The sequence below is a fragment of the Rhinolophus ferrumequinum genome, chromosome 6 (assembly GCF_004115265.2).
Source record: "Rhinolophus ferrumequinum isolate MPI-CBG mRhiFer1 chromosome 6, mRhiFer1_v1.p, whole genome shotgun sequence".
Taxonomy (NCBI): Eukaryota; Metazoa; Chordata; class Mammalia; order Chiroptera; family Rhinolophidae; genus Rhinolophus; species Rhinolophus ferrumequinum.
The window spans coordinates 23,256,970-23,276,218 of NC_046289.1; the positions used below are offsets into that span (position 1 = coordinate 23,256,970).

The 19,249-nt window shown below is 51.5% G+C and overlaps 1 protein-coding gene across 3 annotated transcripts in view; it reads right to left on the reverse strand.

The window, feature by feature from the left end:
- Positions 1 to 214: 214 nt before the first annotated feature.
- Positions 215 to 19,249, reverse strand: part of JDP2 (Jun dimerization protein 2) — a 39,439-nt gene continuing 20,404 nt past the window's right edge. For all 3 annotated transcript variants that reach the window (XM_033109379.1, XM_033109377.1, XM_033109378.1), the window contains exons 3-4: positions 8,089 to 8,193; positions 215 to 1,363 (exon numbers count right to left, since the gene is read on the reverse strand). In XM_033109379.1, coding sequence (XP_032965270.1) covers positions 1,178 to 1,363; positions 8,089 to 8,193 — 291 coding nt within the window. In that variant the 3' untranslated portion in view covers positions 215 to 1,177. The remainder of the gene's footprint in view (positions 1,364 to 8,088; positions 8,194 to 19,249) is intronic.

The following is a 19,249-nucleotide window of genomic DNA, read 5'->3' on the forward strand; positions in this document are numbered from 1 at the left end:
GAATAAACAAAGTACTGCAGATTTCTTTAACTTCTCTGAGACTCGACCGCCTCATCTGTAAAATGGGTACATAAACACTTACCTGTGAGGGCTGCTGTGGAAACAAAGGGCCTACGCAGATACTCCAAACATTCTCGGACACGGCACACCGGGAGCCCCATGGTACCTGCCTTACACCCCATTCCCTAAGCACACACCACAAGAGGCAGCTGGGTAAGTAAGAGTAAGGTTTACTGAGCGATACAGGACTGAGTACTATGAAGGGTTTACCAGGATGGAAATGCACCCCACCCCCGCCCAGCCACCCCCAACACCCAGAGACTACAGTACTTAGGAGTTACACACCACGGCCATAACTGCTGGATATCTGTTCGTAACAAACAAACCATAGCATATTTATACTGTATCACATCGAGTGATTATAGAAATCCATATATATATTGCTTGTATAAAATCTTTTTTTTTGTAAAAAATATTAAAAAAAAAAAAAGAAAAAAAAGTATAAAAAACATGTGCAGTTGAAAGCCCTGCCAGGACAGCCAGTCTGTAAACATTCAGTGAGTATGTGCTTTGGAAGGGCGCCCGCGCCTCGTGCCCACAGCAACTCCAGCAGGGCCGGCGAGGGTGCGCCCCGGCTGCCGCTCCTGGGCAGGACCGCGCTGGACAGAGGTGGGCGGGCCAGCAGGGGGGCCCACATCACGCCCCTCTCTAGCCTCGCGTCGGGGTCAGGGGTCGGGACTGGGGGCAGGCAGAGTGCAGTTTCACTCTGAGTTCCATGCTCAGCCGCATTTCAGTTGCAACTCATGGCTTTTCCTGGCTGCTCGGAGGTCCCTTGGGTGGGTGCCCTGGCAGAGAGGCCAGAGAAGTGCCCTCGGCTGCCAGGTTGGGCATCTCTCCCTCCAGCCCAGAGTCTCTGGTCCTGCCTCCTTCAAACCTGGCCCCAGGCAGTACAGCCCCACCCGTGGGGCTACTTTGGTCTCAGCGCTTGGTCCTGGGTTTCATCAGCCTGTCCTTCCCCTGGTGTGGCTGATCTGAGTTCCACCAAAAAGCCCGGCCAGGGTTGGCTGTGCTGAGCCTCCTTGAAAAGTTTTTCACTCAGCAAAGAAGGGCCCCCTGGGCCCCTCCTCCTCCTCCGTTGTCTCCTCTTCCTTCTCCTCTTCTACCTCCCAGCCTACGGTCACTTCTTCTCCAGCTGCTCCAGCAGCGGGTTGCCTTCTGACTCGGGAGTCTTGACGCTGTCGGTCCGGACAATGCAGGTGGGACGATGCCTGTTCAGCATCAGGATGAGCTGCTGCCGCTCCTGCTTCAGCTCTTCGATCTGGGTTTTCAGCTCTGCATTCATGAGTTCCAGCCGCTCAGATTCCTATGTGAGAACACAGTGTCATGGCTTGTAAGCTCTGGGGAGAGGCTCTGCCTTTGGGTAGGTAAAAGGCTGGCATTTGCCCGTTTTTCTGTCTGCCCGGTTCCCTCTGGAGGAAGCCCAGAATCTGCTCTTGATCCCCCGGGATAACTGACTTTCTGCAGGCAGTGTTCTTTACACCTGTGACACTGGCCTGTGCCACCCGTGGAGTAAACCCGTCGTATTGTGGGGCCAGCTCGGCTCGTGTCCCACCTCTGCCCTCGCTCACAGTGGTTTCCTTGCTATTGCTCAAATGTACCAAACACTCTCCTGCTTCAGAGCCTTTGCACAAGAAACAAAGCGTGGGAGAAGAATAGAGGCCAACTGGATCTAGAGCAGGTGCATGGAGTGTCCACAGAGGGGTTACAGGTGGCTCCCAGGTGGCAGGACAATGGCAAAGTGCTGTGATGTGTGTGCCCCGCGCGGTCGTGTTTTTCCTTCTAAAACATGTGCTTGCTGGTTATTAGCCTATAATTCTTTACACAGCCTCTTCCTTATCCCGTTACCCAGAAGCTTTGCCCACTTGGAGGCAGTGACAGTCTTCCTTCTGGATCCAAAATGAGGTTGCAAATAGACCTCAGGAGCGATTTCCAGCGAACTCTGTAGCTGCGCTGCAGCTCCAGGAAAAGGAAAGAAAGTGGGTTTGATTTGGGGGCTTTACGTGTTCATAGTGTGGACAGTAATAGTCAAACCAAGTCAAGGTTCAGGGGTCAAAACAGTAAAACAGAACAACAGCTCCTGCATGATTTTTCTTGGACCATATCTAAAACCTTATAATCAGTTTATTTATTCAAGGGCCAGCCATGTTTTAGATCAGTGGTTCTCAGCTAGGAGCAGTTTTGCCTCCCAGGAGACATTTGACAATATCTGGAGATGTTTTTGGTTGTCACCCCTGGGGAGGGGCTGCTACTGGCACCTCATGGGTGGAAGCCAGGGATGCTCATAACACCCTGCAATGCCCAGGAGGGCCCCACAAGGACTATCTTGTCCAAAATGTCAATAGTGCCAAGGCTGAGCAACTGTGTAAGACGAAAAACACGCTGTGGTTGCAGCTATGTGTGTAACAACGCTGTGTGGCCCTGGATCAGGCCTATGACATGCCCTTCCACCTGGGCACCACTCTCCGGGTCTCGGGGGCCCTCTGTGGGGCCCACACACACCCTTCGTCGCCGTCTTCCTCACACCAGCCCGTTTGACTAAACTGCTCCTTGTGCTTGTCTCTGAGGGGGAAGTGTCAGTGCCTGGGGACCTCAGGACTACTGAGATATGCAGTCCTCGTGACCAGACACTGAGGGAGAACAGGAAAGAAGGGAAAAAAAAGAGAGAGGAGGGGAGGGGAGGGGAGGGGAGGGGTGGGGAGGGGAAGGGAGGGGAGGGGATGGGATAGAAATGCTCAGGGGGAAAATACTAAAAACCAGCTATGGTGGTTTTTCATTCAACAGGCTGAGGTGTGACGGGCAGGCTGGCTGCGTCCACTCCTCAGAATTCCAAGAGAAGGCCGTCTCTGAGGGCCAGGAGAGACCCCACGTGAAACCATGAGTCAGTGAGTGACCCATCAGTCTGGGGCTCTTAGGTGCTAATCTTAGTCACCGGCTCACTGGGTCTGACGAGCTAGTGCCTTTGGGTACGTCTCCAAACCCTCTGACCATGGCTCTGTCCCCAGCCCAGGCTCCCCCTTTGAATCCACTGAGTCTTTGCTTCTAGGAGCCTCAGTTGGATGTACCATCTGTGAGTATTTGCTGAGGACCTGCCGACTATACTGCATGCTCTGGGGGAAACCCAAAGACCCGTGAGCCCCCAACACAATGCTTGTGCTGCTTCCACTCCGAGGGGAGGAAGGGTCCACACAGCAGGGCAGTGCTTACGATGTGCCCATCAGCCAGGCAGGGTCTAGACGACCTTCAGAGGGGCTAAATAGCCAGGTCTGATCTTGGGTTGGAAAAACGGGTTGACTCTGCTTGAGTAGAGAAGGTAGGTGGGGGTGAGGGATTTCAGAAAAGGAACCCTGAAAGCTTAAGATGTGTTTAGGAGATAAGATCTTGCATTGTGACCATAGGTGACTTCCGGATGTAGTGGGGTAGAAAACTGGGCAGGTGGGTATAGAGCCAGACCAGGAAAAGCTTTAGGATTTCAAATCAGAGTCTAGAGCAAGTTTCTTATCTTCTCTGAGCCCCGATGATCTCATCTATAAAAAGATAATGATCGTGGGATTAAATGAACTCGAATGGGAAAGGCACTTTGTAAACTGATGGGCTAGGGAGTCTTAAGGAATTTTTCTTTAAGCTGTGAGCAAGAGAGAATATGAAGAAAGAGAAGGAAGAGAAGGAGGACGTTTCAAAGAAAGCTTAGCAGGTCTTAGTGACTGCCTGGATTTGGAGAATGGGAGACAGGGAAGAGAGCTGTCTGTGTGCCGGGGGAGGGGGCTGTTCTGGGGAGTGCTGGGAAAACACAAAGAAGGGGATCGGTTGTAGGCACAGTGAGAGGAAGTTAAAACCGGACGTGCAAGGGGCAGTGTCCGACACGCAGCATTCAGTGCTGTGTGCAGATCCAGCTCCTTGAAATGCCTGCATGTCAAACCAGCCTTATTTGTGAACATCTGGGCGCACAGAAAGACCAAGAAGGCATGTGGCGACTTTCTTCACACGTGCGTTTATCAGAGGAACGCCACTGCATTCTGTTGGATTTAAAAATTAGAGTAGATCATGGAATATCATCTGGCTGTCAGAATGTAACTAATTGCTTGTTGTTTCATTTCCTTCTGTTTTGTTGGTTGGTGCTACATATTTATTTATTGTATAAGTTGAATTCAGAAGAATCTTTTTTTAACCACGATTGTAGAAGTGGTTTATGGTTTTATAATAGCAATTACCTGATCTGTTTTCCTACTCAACTAAGGAATGTGGGCTAGGAGCTTCACATGTTAATTATGAAGTGAGTAACTCTACTTGCATTTTTGTTTACCAGTTTGCCTTCTGGTAGATATTTATTGCCCTGGAGAAAATGAAACCATTGTTGTTTTAGAATAGAATTTGTGCACATGAAGTTTCGATCTCCTCCATGGTGGTCAGCAAAAGCAATAGAAAAAATACATAGTGAGGGGCAGAGCGTCCTGGCTGTGTGACCTTGGCCAAGTTACTCCCCTTCTCTGGGCCTCAGTTTCCTTCCAGATAATATAATGATTGGTCCAGGGGACTTCAAGCATTACGATTTTTCAGACTCTATTTTCTTAAAAAAGTTATCCTAATACAGTTAAAATAGGGTTCCACTGCTCAACTCTTTACAAAAAGAGCTGGGAAGAAGCCTGATGCAGCCTTCTGAGCCTAAAAGACTTGTCTGAATTAAAATCCTGAGTCTGCCACTTGCTGGCTATGCTGCTGGCTGCAAACAAGATGCTCAATTTCCCTGAGCCTGGGCAACCGGAATAGAGCGCTGGGCAGTAGAGGGAGCCCGGGGGGCTAGTCCTGACTTGGCCACTGTGTGACCTAGAACAAACTTTCATCCTTCCGAGTCCTTGCCTCCTCCAAGAGTCACTGTGACCGTCAAGGAAAGGGTGGCTGTGAAGAAGAACACAGAGCGCCATGGGAATGTGAGCCGGTTACTGCTACCAGCACCCAGGGGACCTGATAGGCACAGCAGCTACAGAGGCTGGCGTTACAGCAGGGAGAAGCCTGGGGGCTGCTGCTCCTGACTGCACACAGGGGGTACTAAGGCCACCCTGGGGAGAGGATCTGACCCACACAAAGGACCGCCTCCTGCCTCCTGCTTCTTCAGGGCCTCAGGTGGTCTAGGCGGGAGAACTCTGCGATGTCACAGAAATCTCCCAGGGTGTATCTGGGTGTCCAGGGGTCAAGGATGGGAGAATGACTTTTTACCTATGTGTGTATGTGAGTGTGTATATACTATATGTACACACACACGCACGTATACACACCCCTTTGTACCTGTGAGCCTTGTAAATATTTTACCTGTTAAAAAATAAATTCCCAGAGCACCCCCCAGGGATGCGGATGCTGACTGCCACACAGCCATCTGCGTTTGTGCCCCGAACCTCACACCCAACCTCTGTTCCAAGGCCCGAGGGGAGGAAGGGAGCATGGGGCAGAGGGTGAGGACTGGGCTTGGGCCCACACGGACCTGCCCCAACTTCCTTGCTAGACCCCAAGGCCACACACGCCCTCATGCTCACAGCTGCCTCTTCTCAACCCGGGACAACACCACAGCCACACAGTTATCTTCCGCTCTGTTCTTGGCTGCCCCAATCTGTGCCCCATGCTGCAGCCAGAGGGATCTTTCTAAGGTGTTTCTCTCTCGTTCTGAAACCCTTCCACGGTTCTCCATGACCATACAATTCATCGCCCTGATGGGGATACTTGTGAGAGTGAAAGAAAGTGCTATTAATTAAGCCAGGACAACAGGCAGACAACCCAGCAGAGAGGACCACCTGACACGTTTAGGATCTGGGGCCTGCCTGCCTCTCCATTCTCCCACCTGTACTCTAAACTCTAGCCACTCTTTTCAGTTCCTTAATCACATTCTTAAACACCTCTCGCCTCTGGCCTTTGCTTGTGCTGCTCCTGGTTATTCCCCCCGGCCCCCCAATCCCTGTCCTTCATCTCAGCTAGCTCCCGGTCCTTGTATGTCTCAATAAGCAGGCTTTCCTCAGCGTAGCCTAAGACACTCTCACAATATTCTCACAGCTTGCTGGGCTCACCTAACATATCACTCAGTACATGTTACTATTCCTCGCTTCCCTCTGCCATCCCACGGCAGACATCATTTGCTTGTCCGCTGTGCCGCGGGCACTCACTGAACACTGATTGAATAGACAGATGGATCAGCCAATGAATGAACGAATCCCGGCTCCACCATTTGCTACCAGTGTGACCTTGGGCAAGTAGCTTGACCCTATATGTTAATGTCCAACGTTGGGATAAGCAATATTTCTCTCACCGGAATGCTATAAGATTAAATGACACACGTGAAATGCCTGGCACACAGTTGGTGCTCAGCAAGTGTTACTGGAAGCAGCTATCACCATTCATTTGGCACTGACTGTTTACTGCACTAGTGTGTTATCGGTTTGCATTACTTGGCATACCTTGCATGCTAACTGGCTAACAAGCCACTGAAGTCAGGGATCTGATGTGAGACTGCTCTGTCCCCAGCTGTACCTCACCCAGCTCTATAGGCACTCAGGGCTGGACATGAGTATGTGACACCCCATCCATTTAAAGGCCCATGTGGAACCTGTGTCTTAGAAACTTCTTGAAAGCTTCCAGTCCAGTGTTGGTCCACCTCTCTTCCAAGGGGCTCCCAGATCTTGGAGTCTAACCCCACCTGGATGCGTACAGCCTGGCATACATACTGCCCTCTGCTGATTACACCCGGGGCCTCAGATTTGCTCTCTGCTTGTTGGAAGCCCAAGAAGAGACCCATAGATCCCCAGTGTCAGAGAAAACCAAGGCCAACGTGGCCTTGTCTCTCCAGCTCCCATAGCAGGGATCACGTCTGCTCCTTCCTGTGTGTCCTCCAGCGCACCTAGCTCAGTGCTGGGCACTTAGTACATGCTTAAAAATACTTGTCAGCTAATCAACAGATGAGCAAAAGCATGAACAAACAAACGAATGAGTGAATGAGGGCCAGCACAGCAGAGTGCTAAGAACAAATGCTTTGAAGTTAGCCTCAGGCTCGAATCTCAGTTCTACCACTTAGTTGCTGGGGGACCTGGGCAAGTTACTTAACCTTGCCATGCCTTAGTTTCCCCATCTACAGGAAGAGTATCATCAAGCCACCTACCTTGTACAGTTATTGTGCCAATAAGATGAGATAATACACACGCAGCCCTTAGCTCACTGCCCAACTTTACAAATGTTAGCAACTATTGTGAATGGTTGCATACGGTAGAATAGAGCCTGACCCATGTTGTTATCATCATATAGTGTCACAATCATTATTTAGAAATGAAGAAGGGATTGGGGGTGGGGAGGCTGGAGACTACTGGCCTGGACTAATTAGTTTTCTGGTCATGTTCCTTCACTGCCATCTACCATTTTTGAGGAGCCGGGAAGGCCTAAGAGATGGGACTCGGCAGAGAAAGAACAAACACCTGCTTGGCACATTCCAAATGACAGGGCAGGGACCCGCTCTGAGGGCCACGAGGAAAGGCACCTGGCTGCTGACCTTTGCATCAGAGGTGACCTCTGGTCCCCAGGGGCAGGAGCAAAGCGCTCCAGGGTCATCCTCAGTGACCCAGCTGGGAGGCAGGGCTGGAAAGGCTTCCTGCCACCAAGGAAGGAGCTTTTCTCTGCCCAGGTGCTGTGTCCACTGCCTACATACATGGCATTGTCATCTCCTTCATTAGCACCCACCCTAGAACACCTGGGCAGCCACCAGGGTACTAAAATGGGTAGTACCAATCCTGGGCCATCTGGGTCAATCAGCACGAAGGGCCTAACCACCATGGGAGGAACTGGGCTCCCGGAGATCTGGGTGGGCAGGAATTGCTGCAGGCTGCCCTTGGTTGTCCTGATTCGGGAGGGGACATTAGACAGCAGGCAGGGAAGAGCAGCGGGGTCGAGGCTGCTTGGCTGATGCCAGCAGGTACACACTGATCCCGCAGGCTTTAATGACGTCTCCCAGTCCACACGTGCACAGGCCCACTGCCGGCCCTGGCCAGCCGCCCTGCTCACCCGCTGCAGAAACTCCGTCCTCTCCTTTTTCTTGTTCCGGCATCGGGCCGCTGCGACTTTGTTCTTCTCCCGGCGCCTTTTCCTTCTCTCCTCTTCCTCGTCTAGCTGTGAGGGCAGAAAGCCACTGATTAGCACTGAGGCAGGCCTGGAGTACGGCTTCTCTCCTGACACATAGACAGACAGATGGACAACCCCCGTCCTAAGCCACATCTCAGCAGAGCGAGCCGTCCCTGCCTGCCAGCCTGCTGGCCTCTCGGCTGGTGAGATGGACATGCTTCCCAGACAGCCTACGGATCCTCTCAGAGCAGGTGGCCCCAGGAGGGCAGGGCTGCCTGGGTTCTGCCAGAGTCCAGGAGGCCAAGCCTGGAGAAGCTATTCACACAGAGGTGGCACCCAACAGGTGGTGGCGGTCTATTCTCCTGCCTAGCCCAAGCCCTCTGAGCACTGTTTTCCAGACCAGTGGTTCCCAGGCACTTCCTTTAAAACCACCTTGGGCATGGGCACAGCTTTTGCATTCTGCCCCACTCATTTTCACCTCCCTGAGGTATCTCACCCTCCCTCTTGGTCCTTCCAAATGCTCAGACCTATGCCCTTGACTACTAAACAGTCTCCCAGCCTCCTCACCTGGCTTTCTTCCTCTTCCCTGCCTCTGTATGTTCTTCCCCCAGGATACCCACTTGTATCCCAGGATCCCAGCGTCCTGAACGGGACACAGGCCAAAGGGCATCCTGAGTCTCTGGGCTTGCTTTTCTCCAGGACACATTAGGCAATGCACTATAGATGAAAGAGGGCCCATAACATGGGACAGAGGAAACTCACTGCCCACCTACACTGGCTTTTCATCTAAGTGGCAGTTATTATTGTTTCATTAATAATAACAACAAGAGCTGCTGCGTGTTGCCTACTTTGCTAAATGCTTTAAACACAGGTCACATCATCCTCACAATCAAAGCCTGATGAGGAAGGGACTATTACTGTCCCATTTTACAGATGGTGAGACTAAGGCTCAGCGGTCAAGCTTACCCAAGGCCACTGGTCTAGGAAATGGCAGAGTCAGGCTTCCAACTCAGATTTCTCTGACTTCAACCCTCCTGCTCTTGCCCACTGGCCCACACAGCCCCAGCCCATCAGGGTCACTTTCCTGTGGTGTCTCTTGCTGCCCATTACCTACAGGAGAACCTGGAGGACACCCACAACCCACTGGGCTGGGGACAGCCTAGAGTGAGAAGCCACTAGAGAAGTCATTGGATTGCCTTGGGCTTGCCAACTCTCTCACTTCTCGAGCCAGTGGGGGTGATTCTGGCAGCCTGAGGCCTGGAACAAGGTCTCAGCTGAAAGGGCTTTGGGCCAGGAAAATAAACAGCCTGTCTCTGTGCAATCCCAGCATGCTTTAGGAGGTCAGGACCCAGGGCCTGGGCCAGAGACCAGCACCTACGGCCATCGTCACCGGCCCTGGCAAGGCAGCCCTTTCTCCTTCTCCACCATGTCTGAGTGTCTCCCGGACCCACTCCCACCCTGCCTGGGAGGCTGGCCTGAGAGGTACCTTGTCAACACTGCCGCACCCAAGCACCTCCCAGCCCCGTGGCCTCCTTTGAAACAGAACCAGAAGTGACAGCTCCTCTGGCTGACCCGCATCTGGGAAAATAGAAACCTGGACAAAATTGACTCCGCCCCACCTCAACCTCACCCCCAACAAGGCAGAGGTAACCGTGACGACAGGCAGAGGGAAGGAACGGGAGGAAGTGGCAGGCAGTGCAATCTCCCCTCGGCCAGGAGGGTTTGCCCACAAACTGCCAAGGTGATGTGTGCAACCTGAGCACTGGCGGCCTTGCAGGGCCTCGAGCCCCTCCCTGGGAGCACCCTGGGTTCTGGCAGAGCTGCCATTTCCGAGGAGACACAGCCTCTGTCCTCCTAGACTCAGTTCCCCACCCCACCCCAGTGCAGGGCCTCCTCCTACATAAAGTCAGGGGCAAACGGCAGCTGCTCGAGCAGCAGATGCAAAGAGGCTCAACGCTGTAAGTATAAGAGCTCACCCGGGCCAGGCTGATGCCCAGATAGAGGGCTGCTCCATCCTGCCCTCCAGGTGCATCAAGCTCCTCCTGCCATCACCCCGACTCCACACACTTCACCCTTCTCCAAGCCCGCCAGGCCCTCCTGAGATGACCTTCCTTTCACACTTGGTCAACTCTTACTCAGCCTTCAAGAGCAAATGCCAACTTCTCCAAGGAAGGCTCCTTTGACTCCAGAATAGAATTAACTGCTCTTTCTGTGCTGCTACAGCACTTTGAGTAGGACCCCGCTGTAAGAGTCTCTATCATATCGTACCGTAGTTCTGTTTATGTAGGTACCTGACTTCCCTTCTGGGGACCTGCGCCTCCCCAGCACCTGGCATAGAGCATGGCACTTAGTAAGAGCTCAGCAAATGTTAGTCGAATGAAACGAACAAAGGATTCTGGAGAAAGAGGACACAGGCTTGGGTTCTATAATTACAACCGCGATTTATTGCCTGTGTTTGTATCTGCATGACCTTTTCCCCAGTGCTCATAGGGAGACTTCTCTGCTGGGATGGCCTCTTCCTTTGGCTATAGGAGGCCAGCAAAGCTTGGGGATTGGGTCCTGCCTTCCCCAGAAGCACATTGGCCAAAGACAGAGCCTAGATTCAGGGGTGCAGGCCCCCAATGGCAGTGGCAGGGCAAATCCTGAGCAGGCCCTGAAAGTATCCAGGCTGCGCACTGAAGCCTAAAGTTTTCAGTTCCATAGCCACTACCAGCCTCCAAGCCTGTCCCCAGCCTCTCCTGCACCCATGCCCCGCCTTGGCTGACATGGCCCAATAAGGCAATAAATGGCCCCGAAGCCCCGTGGCCACACCTTCCTTCCCCGTTGACATCTCCCCCAAATCCTCCTGCTGCTATTTAAGAACCAACCAGAGGGCATGGAGAAAACAGCTGCTGAGGTGCCTCCAGAAATATGGATAGGGCAGTGCCCCTCACTCAGCCTTCTCCATCCCCATGGGCTAACTCTGGCGCCTTGTGCCCGGGGCCTGCGTGGTCTGCACCCCCCACTAAGACAAGACACCCCTCATTCCTCCTCCAGACCTTCTTTCATCCAAGAGTCAAGGCTGCTACCCCTCCTCCTTAATGCTCCCCTGGTTTCTCAAAGCATTTGGCTGTGAGTGGGTGAGAGACTGCAGAGTGTTTTCACCACACACAGTTCAGACATCTAAAACCAGAACCCCAAAATGGGAGATGACGGGTTTTTTTCTATAGATACAGCTGGAAGAACCAGGATGTTTGAGGAGGAGGCAGCTTGACACTCAATACATTTAAAGAACCTCGAGGTGGGGGCTAGGGGGTGGGGGGAGCATATCTCTCCCTCTTCCCAAACTTAGTTCTGGCTCTGTTTTTCCCACATTCCCAGGAAGGCCTGGGCAATACTGTCCGTGTTCTGGAAGTGAGGGGTGCCCCTGGGCCACACTTCGTATTGAAGGAACAGACTTGGGGACCCGCGGCTGAGAGGGCCCTCATGTTTGAGCAGTCCCTCCTCAGGGAGCCTGTTTTTAAGCCCCTGCTGAGGGGGGGACCCTAGCCCCTGGCCACAGCTGACTGTACAAAGTGTGAATGGCTGACCTGAGCTGGGCTGTATTCACCTCCTGGGAATTTGAAATTGGACTGCTGGACTGGGGGACAACCAGATTCAGCCATGTGCCCAGAGAAGCAGAAAGAGCGAGCTGCGGCTATGTGGAGATGAGCAGAGACCAGAGACCATGTGGCAAGAGAGAAACCAACACTCAGCTGGCGGAGGGAGTCAGGGAGACAGAGAGGGAACCGGTAACAGAGAGGAAAACAGGACCTGGGCCAGGGTGAGGCGCGCGAGGTGCCTAGGACACACATTTAAGGAGGCGTTCATGCTGGGCTCATGCCACAGGCAGGATCCGCACTCCAGAGTGAGTGCCTCCTTAAACGTCGTGCCCAGGGCATCTTGCTGGCCTCACAGGAGCGACAGACAGAGAAAGGTGAAGAATGGGAAAGAGAGGAAAGAGAGGAACACAGAGAGACAGAGAGAAAGAGGCAGAGCCACAGAGAGAGACACACACAGAGACATGGACAGAGGCCAACGGTGCAGACAAACCGAGTGGACAGACAGACAGCACACCCAGAGAAATAAACTCTCTTGGTCCTCCTGATTCCACTCCTGAAGAGGCCTAACTATGCTTCCTGTCCTCGGGGTCCATGATGCATATCCCCGAATGTATTCTGAAATTTCTCCTCTGGCCTCGCGGGAGTTTGAGAAGGTTTCTGCTTCTTGCCACGCAACGATGCCCAGCTCACCAGGGTCCCACCCTAATGAAGTCAGGTGACGCCAGGTGGAACTGGAGGAACCGAGGGTGGTCCCCAGGGATTCAGGGGAGAATCACTGCTACCCAGGAGCCATGCCTCCAGAATAGTTGAGAAAGTGGCAGAGCCTGAGTGCAGAAAGACCCATGAGCAAGCTGAGGCAGGTCACCGCCGTAGGAATGAAATCCCCTGGATTAGGAGTCCTACCAGGTTAAATGGCTTCAGTAAACCCCCCAGGACTGTCCTAACACCCTCCCCATTTTTACAGATAAGGAAACTAAAGATATCAAGGCTGCATGGAAGGTCCCACAGTGACATCCTTTGTGTCTCAGGGCCTGAGTGCCTCCTGCTCCCCAAGAGTGGGTGGTCTGTGTGAACCCCACCCCGCCACACACACACACACACACACACACACACATACAGTACCAGGCCTCTTGCCCTTTCATCTGCATCCTGGTGACAGATCTGTGGATAGGGCTGTAAGTGAAAGAAGCAGGAGAAGCTTCTGCTCTGAGGGCAGTGACCATTTTGTTTTTCCCTATTTGGGTCTTTTAAAATAAAAACTATTTATTACACAATTAACGCTGAATGTGTAACATTAAAGCTTCGTGGTTTCAGGGAGGGACTTCGGCTGTTCTGTTCCTGCCTCACCCTCACTCGTGGTGGCAGCGTTTCTCAGGCCCCGTCTGCGGGCCACATGGCTTTCACACGGTGGCAACAATTGCCCAGATGTGACTGTGAATTCTGACATTTCATGAGCCTTTCCAAAAATGTATCTGGTGGGCCCCGCAAAGTGATAGGATGAGAAAAAGCAATGACACTTTTTAACCCGAGGCACTGAAAATATAGAAACTGTCACATGGACAAAGCAATAGAGAAAAGAGCAACAAAGCAGGCAACAAGCAGAAACAGAAGGGAAGAAAAAAACAAATCAAACCCCCAGCACTGATCAGAGAAGCGAAGGCCAGGAAGGCTTCTCTTGTACTGAGACTATCGCATGGACAGAGACCAGGCATCTGAGACTCACCACGTTCAGAGCGGGCAGGGTTGGCAGAATGGGCTTTGGGGTCTAAGCGGCTTGGGTCCCCCTGCAGCTCTGCTACCGACTGGCTGTGTACTCCTGGGAAAGTCACTCAGCCTTTCTGAGCCTCTATTTTTCTCCTGTATGAGGAAAGCACTGAGCCCTGCTATACAGGTTTGTAATGAGGACAAAGTCCCAGCCCAGAGTCCGGGACACAGGAAGGATTCAGTAAATGCCAGCTTCCCCGTCTGCCTTTTCAGATGAGGCAAGGAGGCAGAGATTGTGCTGCCCAGGGCACACCCAGCTTCTAGCGCCCGTGGGCAAAACCTGGCATAAAAGGAGACCTGGGAGAGGGGTAGCAGAGTGGATATGCTTCAGAGCATCTCCAAATTGTCATAAGTAGGCCTGAAGTAACAGCCCTGGCCAGGCCCACAGGGCCCTCCCCCACTGCATAGAAGAACCAGATTTCAACACCAGGGACCCATGAGCACCCTGGGAAGTAAACACCCAAATACCAAACATACCAGACATTCCCCCATACAAACAGGCCTCACTGAGCCAGGGGCTATGGTCCCCCCCCCACCAACAAAAAAGTAGGGCAGTCCCGGGACAAGACCTCACTGGGCAGCCCAGCCAGACTGGGCCCACGATCCCCTCTGCCTCCTCCTACCCATGGAGGGAGGAATTAGGAAACTCTAGGGCCCTTGTCCAATACCCCTGCTGACCCCCCGCAGCCCAGAGGGGCCAGGCCTTCTCCACCAGCATCTCCCCCGGGGCTAAGCTGTTGGAAACTCGCTGCCCTCCTCTCTTTCCTATCTTCTCGGGCCAGGCCCTTGCCCTGCAAACGGCCAAGGTCTGGACCTCAGCTGTGAGATATTGGACAGTTTCTGTGAACAGTTGATAGGGCTGTAGGAGAAAGTTTAAGAAGAATGGTCAGCCGAAGGCTGCGGTTGCAAACTCAAATCACCTCCAGGGGCCCAGCAAGTTAACCCTTCGTGAGGAGGAGGGTGGGATGGAGCGGTGGCCCCCCGCGGGGACACCCCAATTGGCCCCAGTGTAGTGCAAGCTCCGTGCTGCCAAATTTTCCAGGTTTTCAAGATTAGCTGAAAATATGGATGTTTAAGTAAAATCTCCCAATTTTTCATGTTGGCAATGAATTCCATTTTGAAAAGAATACTGTGTGAGCCAAACAAAACACATCCGTACCAGCCCGTGGGCTAATTTATAACCCCTGGCAGGTGACAGACACAGGCGGGGTTGGTCCTCAGACACCTGGTTCTAGTCACCATGACGCCCTATATTCTGTGACCTCGGGTCGGTCAGTTCACTTCTCTCAACCTCAGCGTTCATAAACACGCTAGCTCCACTTCTTGCTAACGCAAATATCTCTGCAGTGGCTATTAGGTGAGGTCACGGAGCTGGGAAAAGACATCCTGCTGCCTTCCAAACAGTGGGCTAGACTAAAATCTCCCCAAAGTGCCACCTCGCTCTGATGTCCCTGGGTTTTCATTCATCCAGTCTTCAGGATCAGGGTTAGATTGACTGAGAGGAGAGAGAGAGGGATGTGGGAAGGACATCTCCCCGCTTTTAAGAAGTTTCAGAAATAGTGACTTCACACATTCTTAGCGCTAGAAGGGGGCTCTTGGCAAGCACACAGGCCGATCTCTAGACTTTACAGAGGGGAAACTGAGGTCCAAAGAAGGAAGCAAATTGCTCCAAGGCTCACACTTGAGGGCAGGACCTGAGTCCTCATGACCAAGTCCAAAGGACACTGCCGGGTCAGTCCCCCTGGGCCTCCTGGCTCTGCCTGACTCTGCATCACTCCCTTTCTGGAATTCTCTCTGCCCTGGATGCAGACACGTACTTGTCTGTCCTCCTCCTACTTCTCGGACCTCTCCTTGCTGCCTCTCGCCCAGGATCCTTTTCCTGTCCCTTTTAGGGTGATGTCTCCCAGGGTCCTCTCCTTAGCCTGCCGCCTTCCCCACTCCATATGTACCACCTATGGGTCATCGTTTTCATCTGCTCATGTGGTTTCATGTACCACCTACACACTAATGCCAACCAAATCTTTATTTTCAGAACAAAACATCCAACTACCAGCTGGACATTCAATCTGGATGTTTCTCAGCCCCTCAGAGTCTTTCTCCTCAATTGGTACTTCATCTCTATTCTCCACCCCAACTGGCATCACCACCCACACCCTCACTGGAGTTAGAAACTCAGGGCCTACCCCTCACCTGCCCCTCTCCTTACCTCTAGTTTTGACCTTACAGGCCATCCAATTCTACATCCTAAATCTTCCTCAGATTTGCTCCCAACTCTCCATCTGCATTGTCACTTTCCAAGCTCACTTGAGCTCTCCCCACCCCCTCTACTGGACCTCCTCTCCCTGAATCACCTCCTAGGAGGCCTCCTGACCTTGCATGACCATTCTCCAGCCCAGCCATCAGAGGGGCATCTAAAACGCAAATCTAATCCAGTTATTGGCCTTTGGGGGGGGTTTTATTACCCTCAAGCCAAGCTCTTTAATATGTCAAGCAAGGTTCCCCATGACTTGGCCCCACCTGCTCTGGTCTCACCTTCTATCCCTACCCTACACTCCATGTTCCTGCAATGCTGAGTCTCTATATACCCTACACTTCCCCAGCCTCATGCCATTGCCCCTACTGTTCTCTTGGCTTATTTCAGCCTCGTACATTCAGCTCATGCATCACCACCTACAGGAAGTCCTCTGTGATTCTCATCCCCTCTGAGAGGCTGGGGAGGTGTCCCTCTGCTCCAGGCTCCCATAGAACTCTGAGCTTATCCTGGCCCCTACCATGTGGTATTCTATCCTCAGTTCCTGCCTCCTCCACTAAAATGGGAATTCCATGAGGGCAAAGTCTGTGTCTTGTTGACTTTTTGTGTGCCCAGCACCTCACCAAGTTTGTGTCTATCAGTAGCACTCAATAAATGTTTGCTAAAGGGAGACCTGATCCACAGAGCTGGTGACCTAGACAAGAACCCAGGACTCCTGCTTCCCAGTTCAATGCCCTTTCCTCTTTACTCCAACTGTCCCTGATGCCAGGCTATAACCAAACACATTCACCTACAAACAAACCCACACACTGGACTCTGTGCTCACTCAAAGCATCAAACCAGCCCAGCCAACCCCAGGTGAGGGTTCTGAACAAGAGCTGGCAGAGGCAACGGCTCCACCTGCCAAGATGATTCACTGAGCTCCCCTGGCTGGGGGCGCAGGTGGATAAGCAATTGCTCAGTGCACTTGGCATATGCACGAAACGGTGGGGTGGAGCAGGGCTGAAGCTAAGCTCTATCCTGAGGTTCTGGAACTGAGAAGACCCAAAGATCCTAGGTCCTTCATGCACCCCCGCAGGCTAAGGAACTCAAGTTCAGAGAAGGGGAGTGAGTCTGCCCAGGTCCCTGGGTCAGACAGTGACAGGAGCAACCAGAACACACTGCTCTCTGGAAAGAGGCAGGCAATGCCTTCTTCATGAACTGCAAGCCGGACTCTGCTATCATTGTTGGGCATCAGATCCCCCAGGGGGATCCATCCCAATGACTGCTCTGCCTGCTCACATCTCAGCAGCAGGAAGCACTGACCTTGGCCGTCCCAAACCCCGTCCTCAGTAAAAACCTTCACCTGGGTTAAAAGAACCCATAAAACAATAGGCCGCTGAAGCATGGGGCTGGTTTATATGAACAGAAGAGGGAAAGGCCATTCTCTCAGAAAGCACTGGAGAACGGCCTGTTTCCACCACTAAGAAAAGACAGCACCGTGTTTGGAACAAAGCCCGAAAAAGCTGGCTGGGCAGGGTGACACCCATCTGCAGATGGCCCTGCTAAGGAAAGAGCAAACACTTACTACAAAAGTGAGGTAGAGGCCAGGAGACATAGGAAAAATAACCTTGGCATGGGCAGAAAATCTAACATTCGATTGAAAAAGAGACTGTGATTGCCTGGAAATTCTTTTGCTGGGGAAAGGCTATTTGAATAATGATGGCTCTTTTTTGGTTGAAATATGTTTGTTTCAGGCCCATTTCATATTTATGGTGTTGTTGAGGTTTGGTTGCCCACTGGCCATCAATTAATTTTCTTGCCCAATTGACAATTGCTTCAAATGATGAGAAAAGGAGAGAAATAGTGGACCCGACAAGACATCCCCGTCCCCAAAAGATGGGTAAGAAGCAGCATATATCGGGCTTCAGGGGAAAATCGGTTTTCTTTTAAAAAAAAATGTTAATAATACAGTTCAAACTGAGTCTTTAGCAATAAGAAGCAGCGTAATATGCCTTGATTACACTGGGGCAAAAAAAATAAAAATAAAAAACAGAGACAAGAGCTCCTGCAAAATGATGATCTACAATTAAATGAAAATGCACTTATTGCAAAGAATATCTATGAACAGGGCTGTCCTGAAAGTCCCGAGTTGGTCAAAGTAGAAAAACATTGCAAGTACCACCATACTATTAAAGCTTTGCAAGTCATTTGTCTTTCACCATGAAGGTGAAAAACAAGGTCCTTGGCTTAATTATTCTCCACCAACGCAGTTCCGTTTAATCTGTATGCAGGCTGTGCAGCTAAAATACGAATTTCAGCCAATTTCTTGCAAGCACAAGGCACAGATAACAGACAAGTCACTGAGCCGAACGGCGACCTCTGCTTTGCGGGTACTGAATGCCCGCTAATAAAAATCCCACCCAGGTGACGTGGCCAGACAAATTCACAGCCAGGGGTACCTGGCCTGGAGGATGGAAGGGTTTCACTAGAAGTGATATACGTAATGAAATGGATGCAATTCAGGTTTTGGAAATGGGGGAAGAAAGGGCTTCGCAGTACCCAGGCAGATTGGTGGGTGGGTGGGTGAGTGGGTGTGGAGATCTCCCCCCAACTGCAGTTCTAACAGTTGCCACCGTGTTTCCCCGAAAATAAGACCTACCCGGACCATCAGCTCTAATGCATCTTTTGGAGCAAAAATTAATATAAGACCCGGTCTTATATAAGAACCAGTCTTTTATATTATATTATATTATATTATATTATATTATATTATATTATATTATACCCGGTCTTATATTAAAAGAAGACCGGGTTTTATATTAATTTTTGCTCCAAAAGACGCATTAGAGCTGATGGTCCGGCTAGGTCTTATTTTCGGGGAAACACGGTAAGAACTCTGGGTCAGATACAATAAATGGGGGCTCCTTTGGCAGCAGAACAGTTTGATTCTCCCTTCTAAAACAATGAAGAAGCCAGCCTACTGACAAGCTCAGCAGCTTAATTAATTAGGAAGTCCCTAGTGTGTGAATGCTGGCAGCCAGGAGCATCTCAAGACCTGGAAATAACTGGTTTGGAAATGCTAAGGTGTTTGCTGACTCAGAGAGCAACCTTGCCTTACACAGAGGCAGGTACCATACACATTAATGAATACCTAAGGGTGTGTGGGTCTCTCCAGGAAACTTGAGACAAGTTTGGAGAGAAATGTGATTTTTGACTCTTGTAGCCGTTCTCAGAGACAATCATTGCCAGTCAGAGCTGGAAGGTTCAGACCATCTAAACGTGCAGAGAGCATAAGAATCCCCTGGAAGTCTTATTACATCACAGATTTCTGGGCTCCACCCTCTAGAGAGCCTGCTTCAGTAGGGTTAGGGTGAGACCCAAGAAACTGCACTTTGAACGTATTTCCAGATGCTGTACCCCTGCTCTGCAGACCCCACTTGGAGTAGCACCAGTGTAAACCAGTGGATTTCAGAGTGGTTTCGGCAGCAGAAGGCTCTCGTTCAAACGATACCACAATATGTTAAAT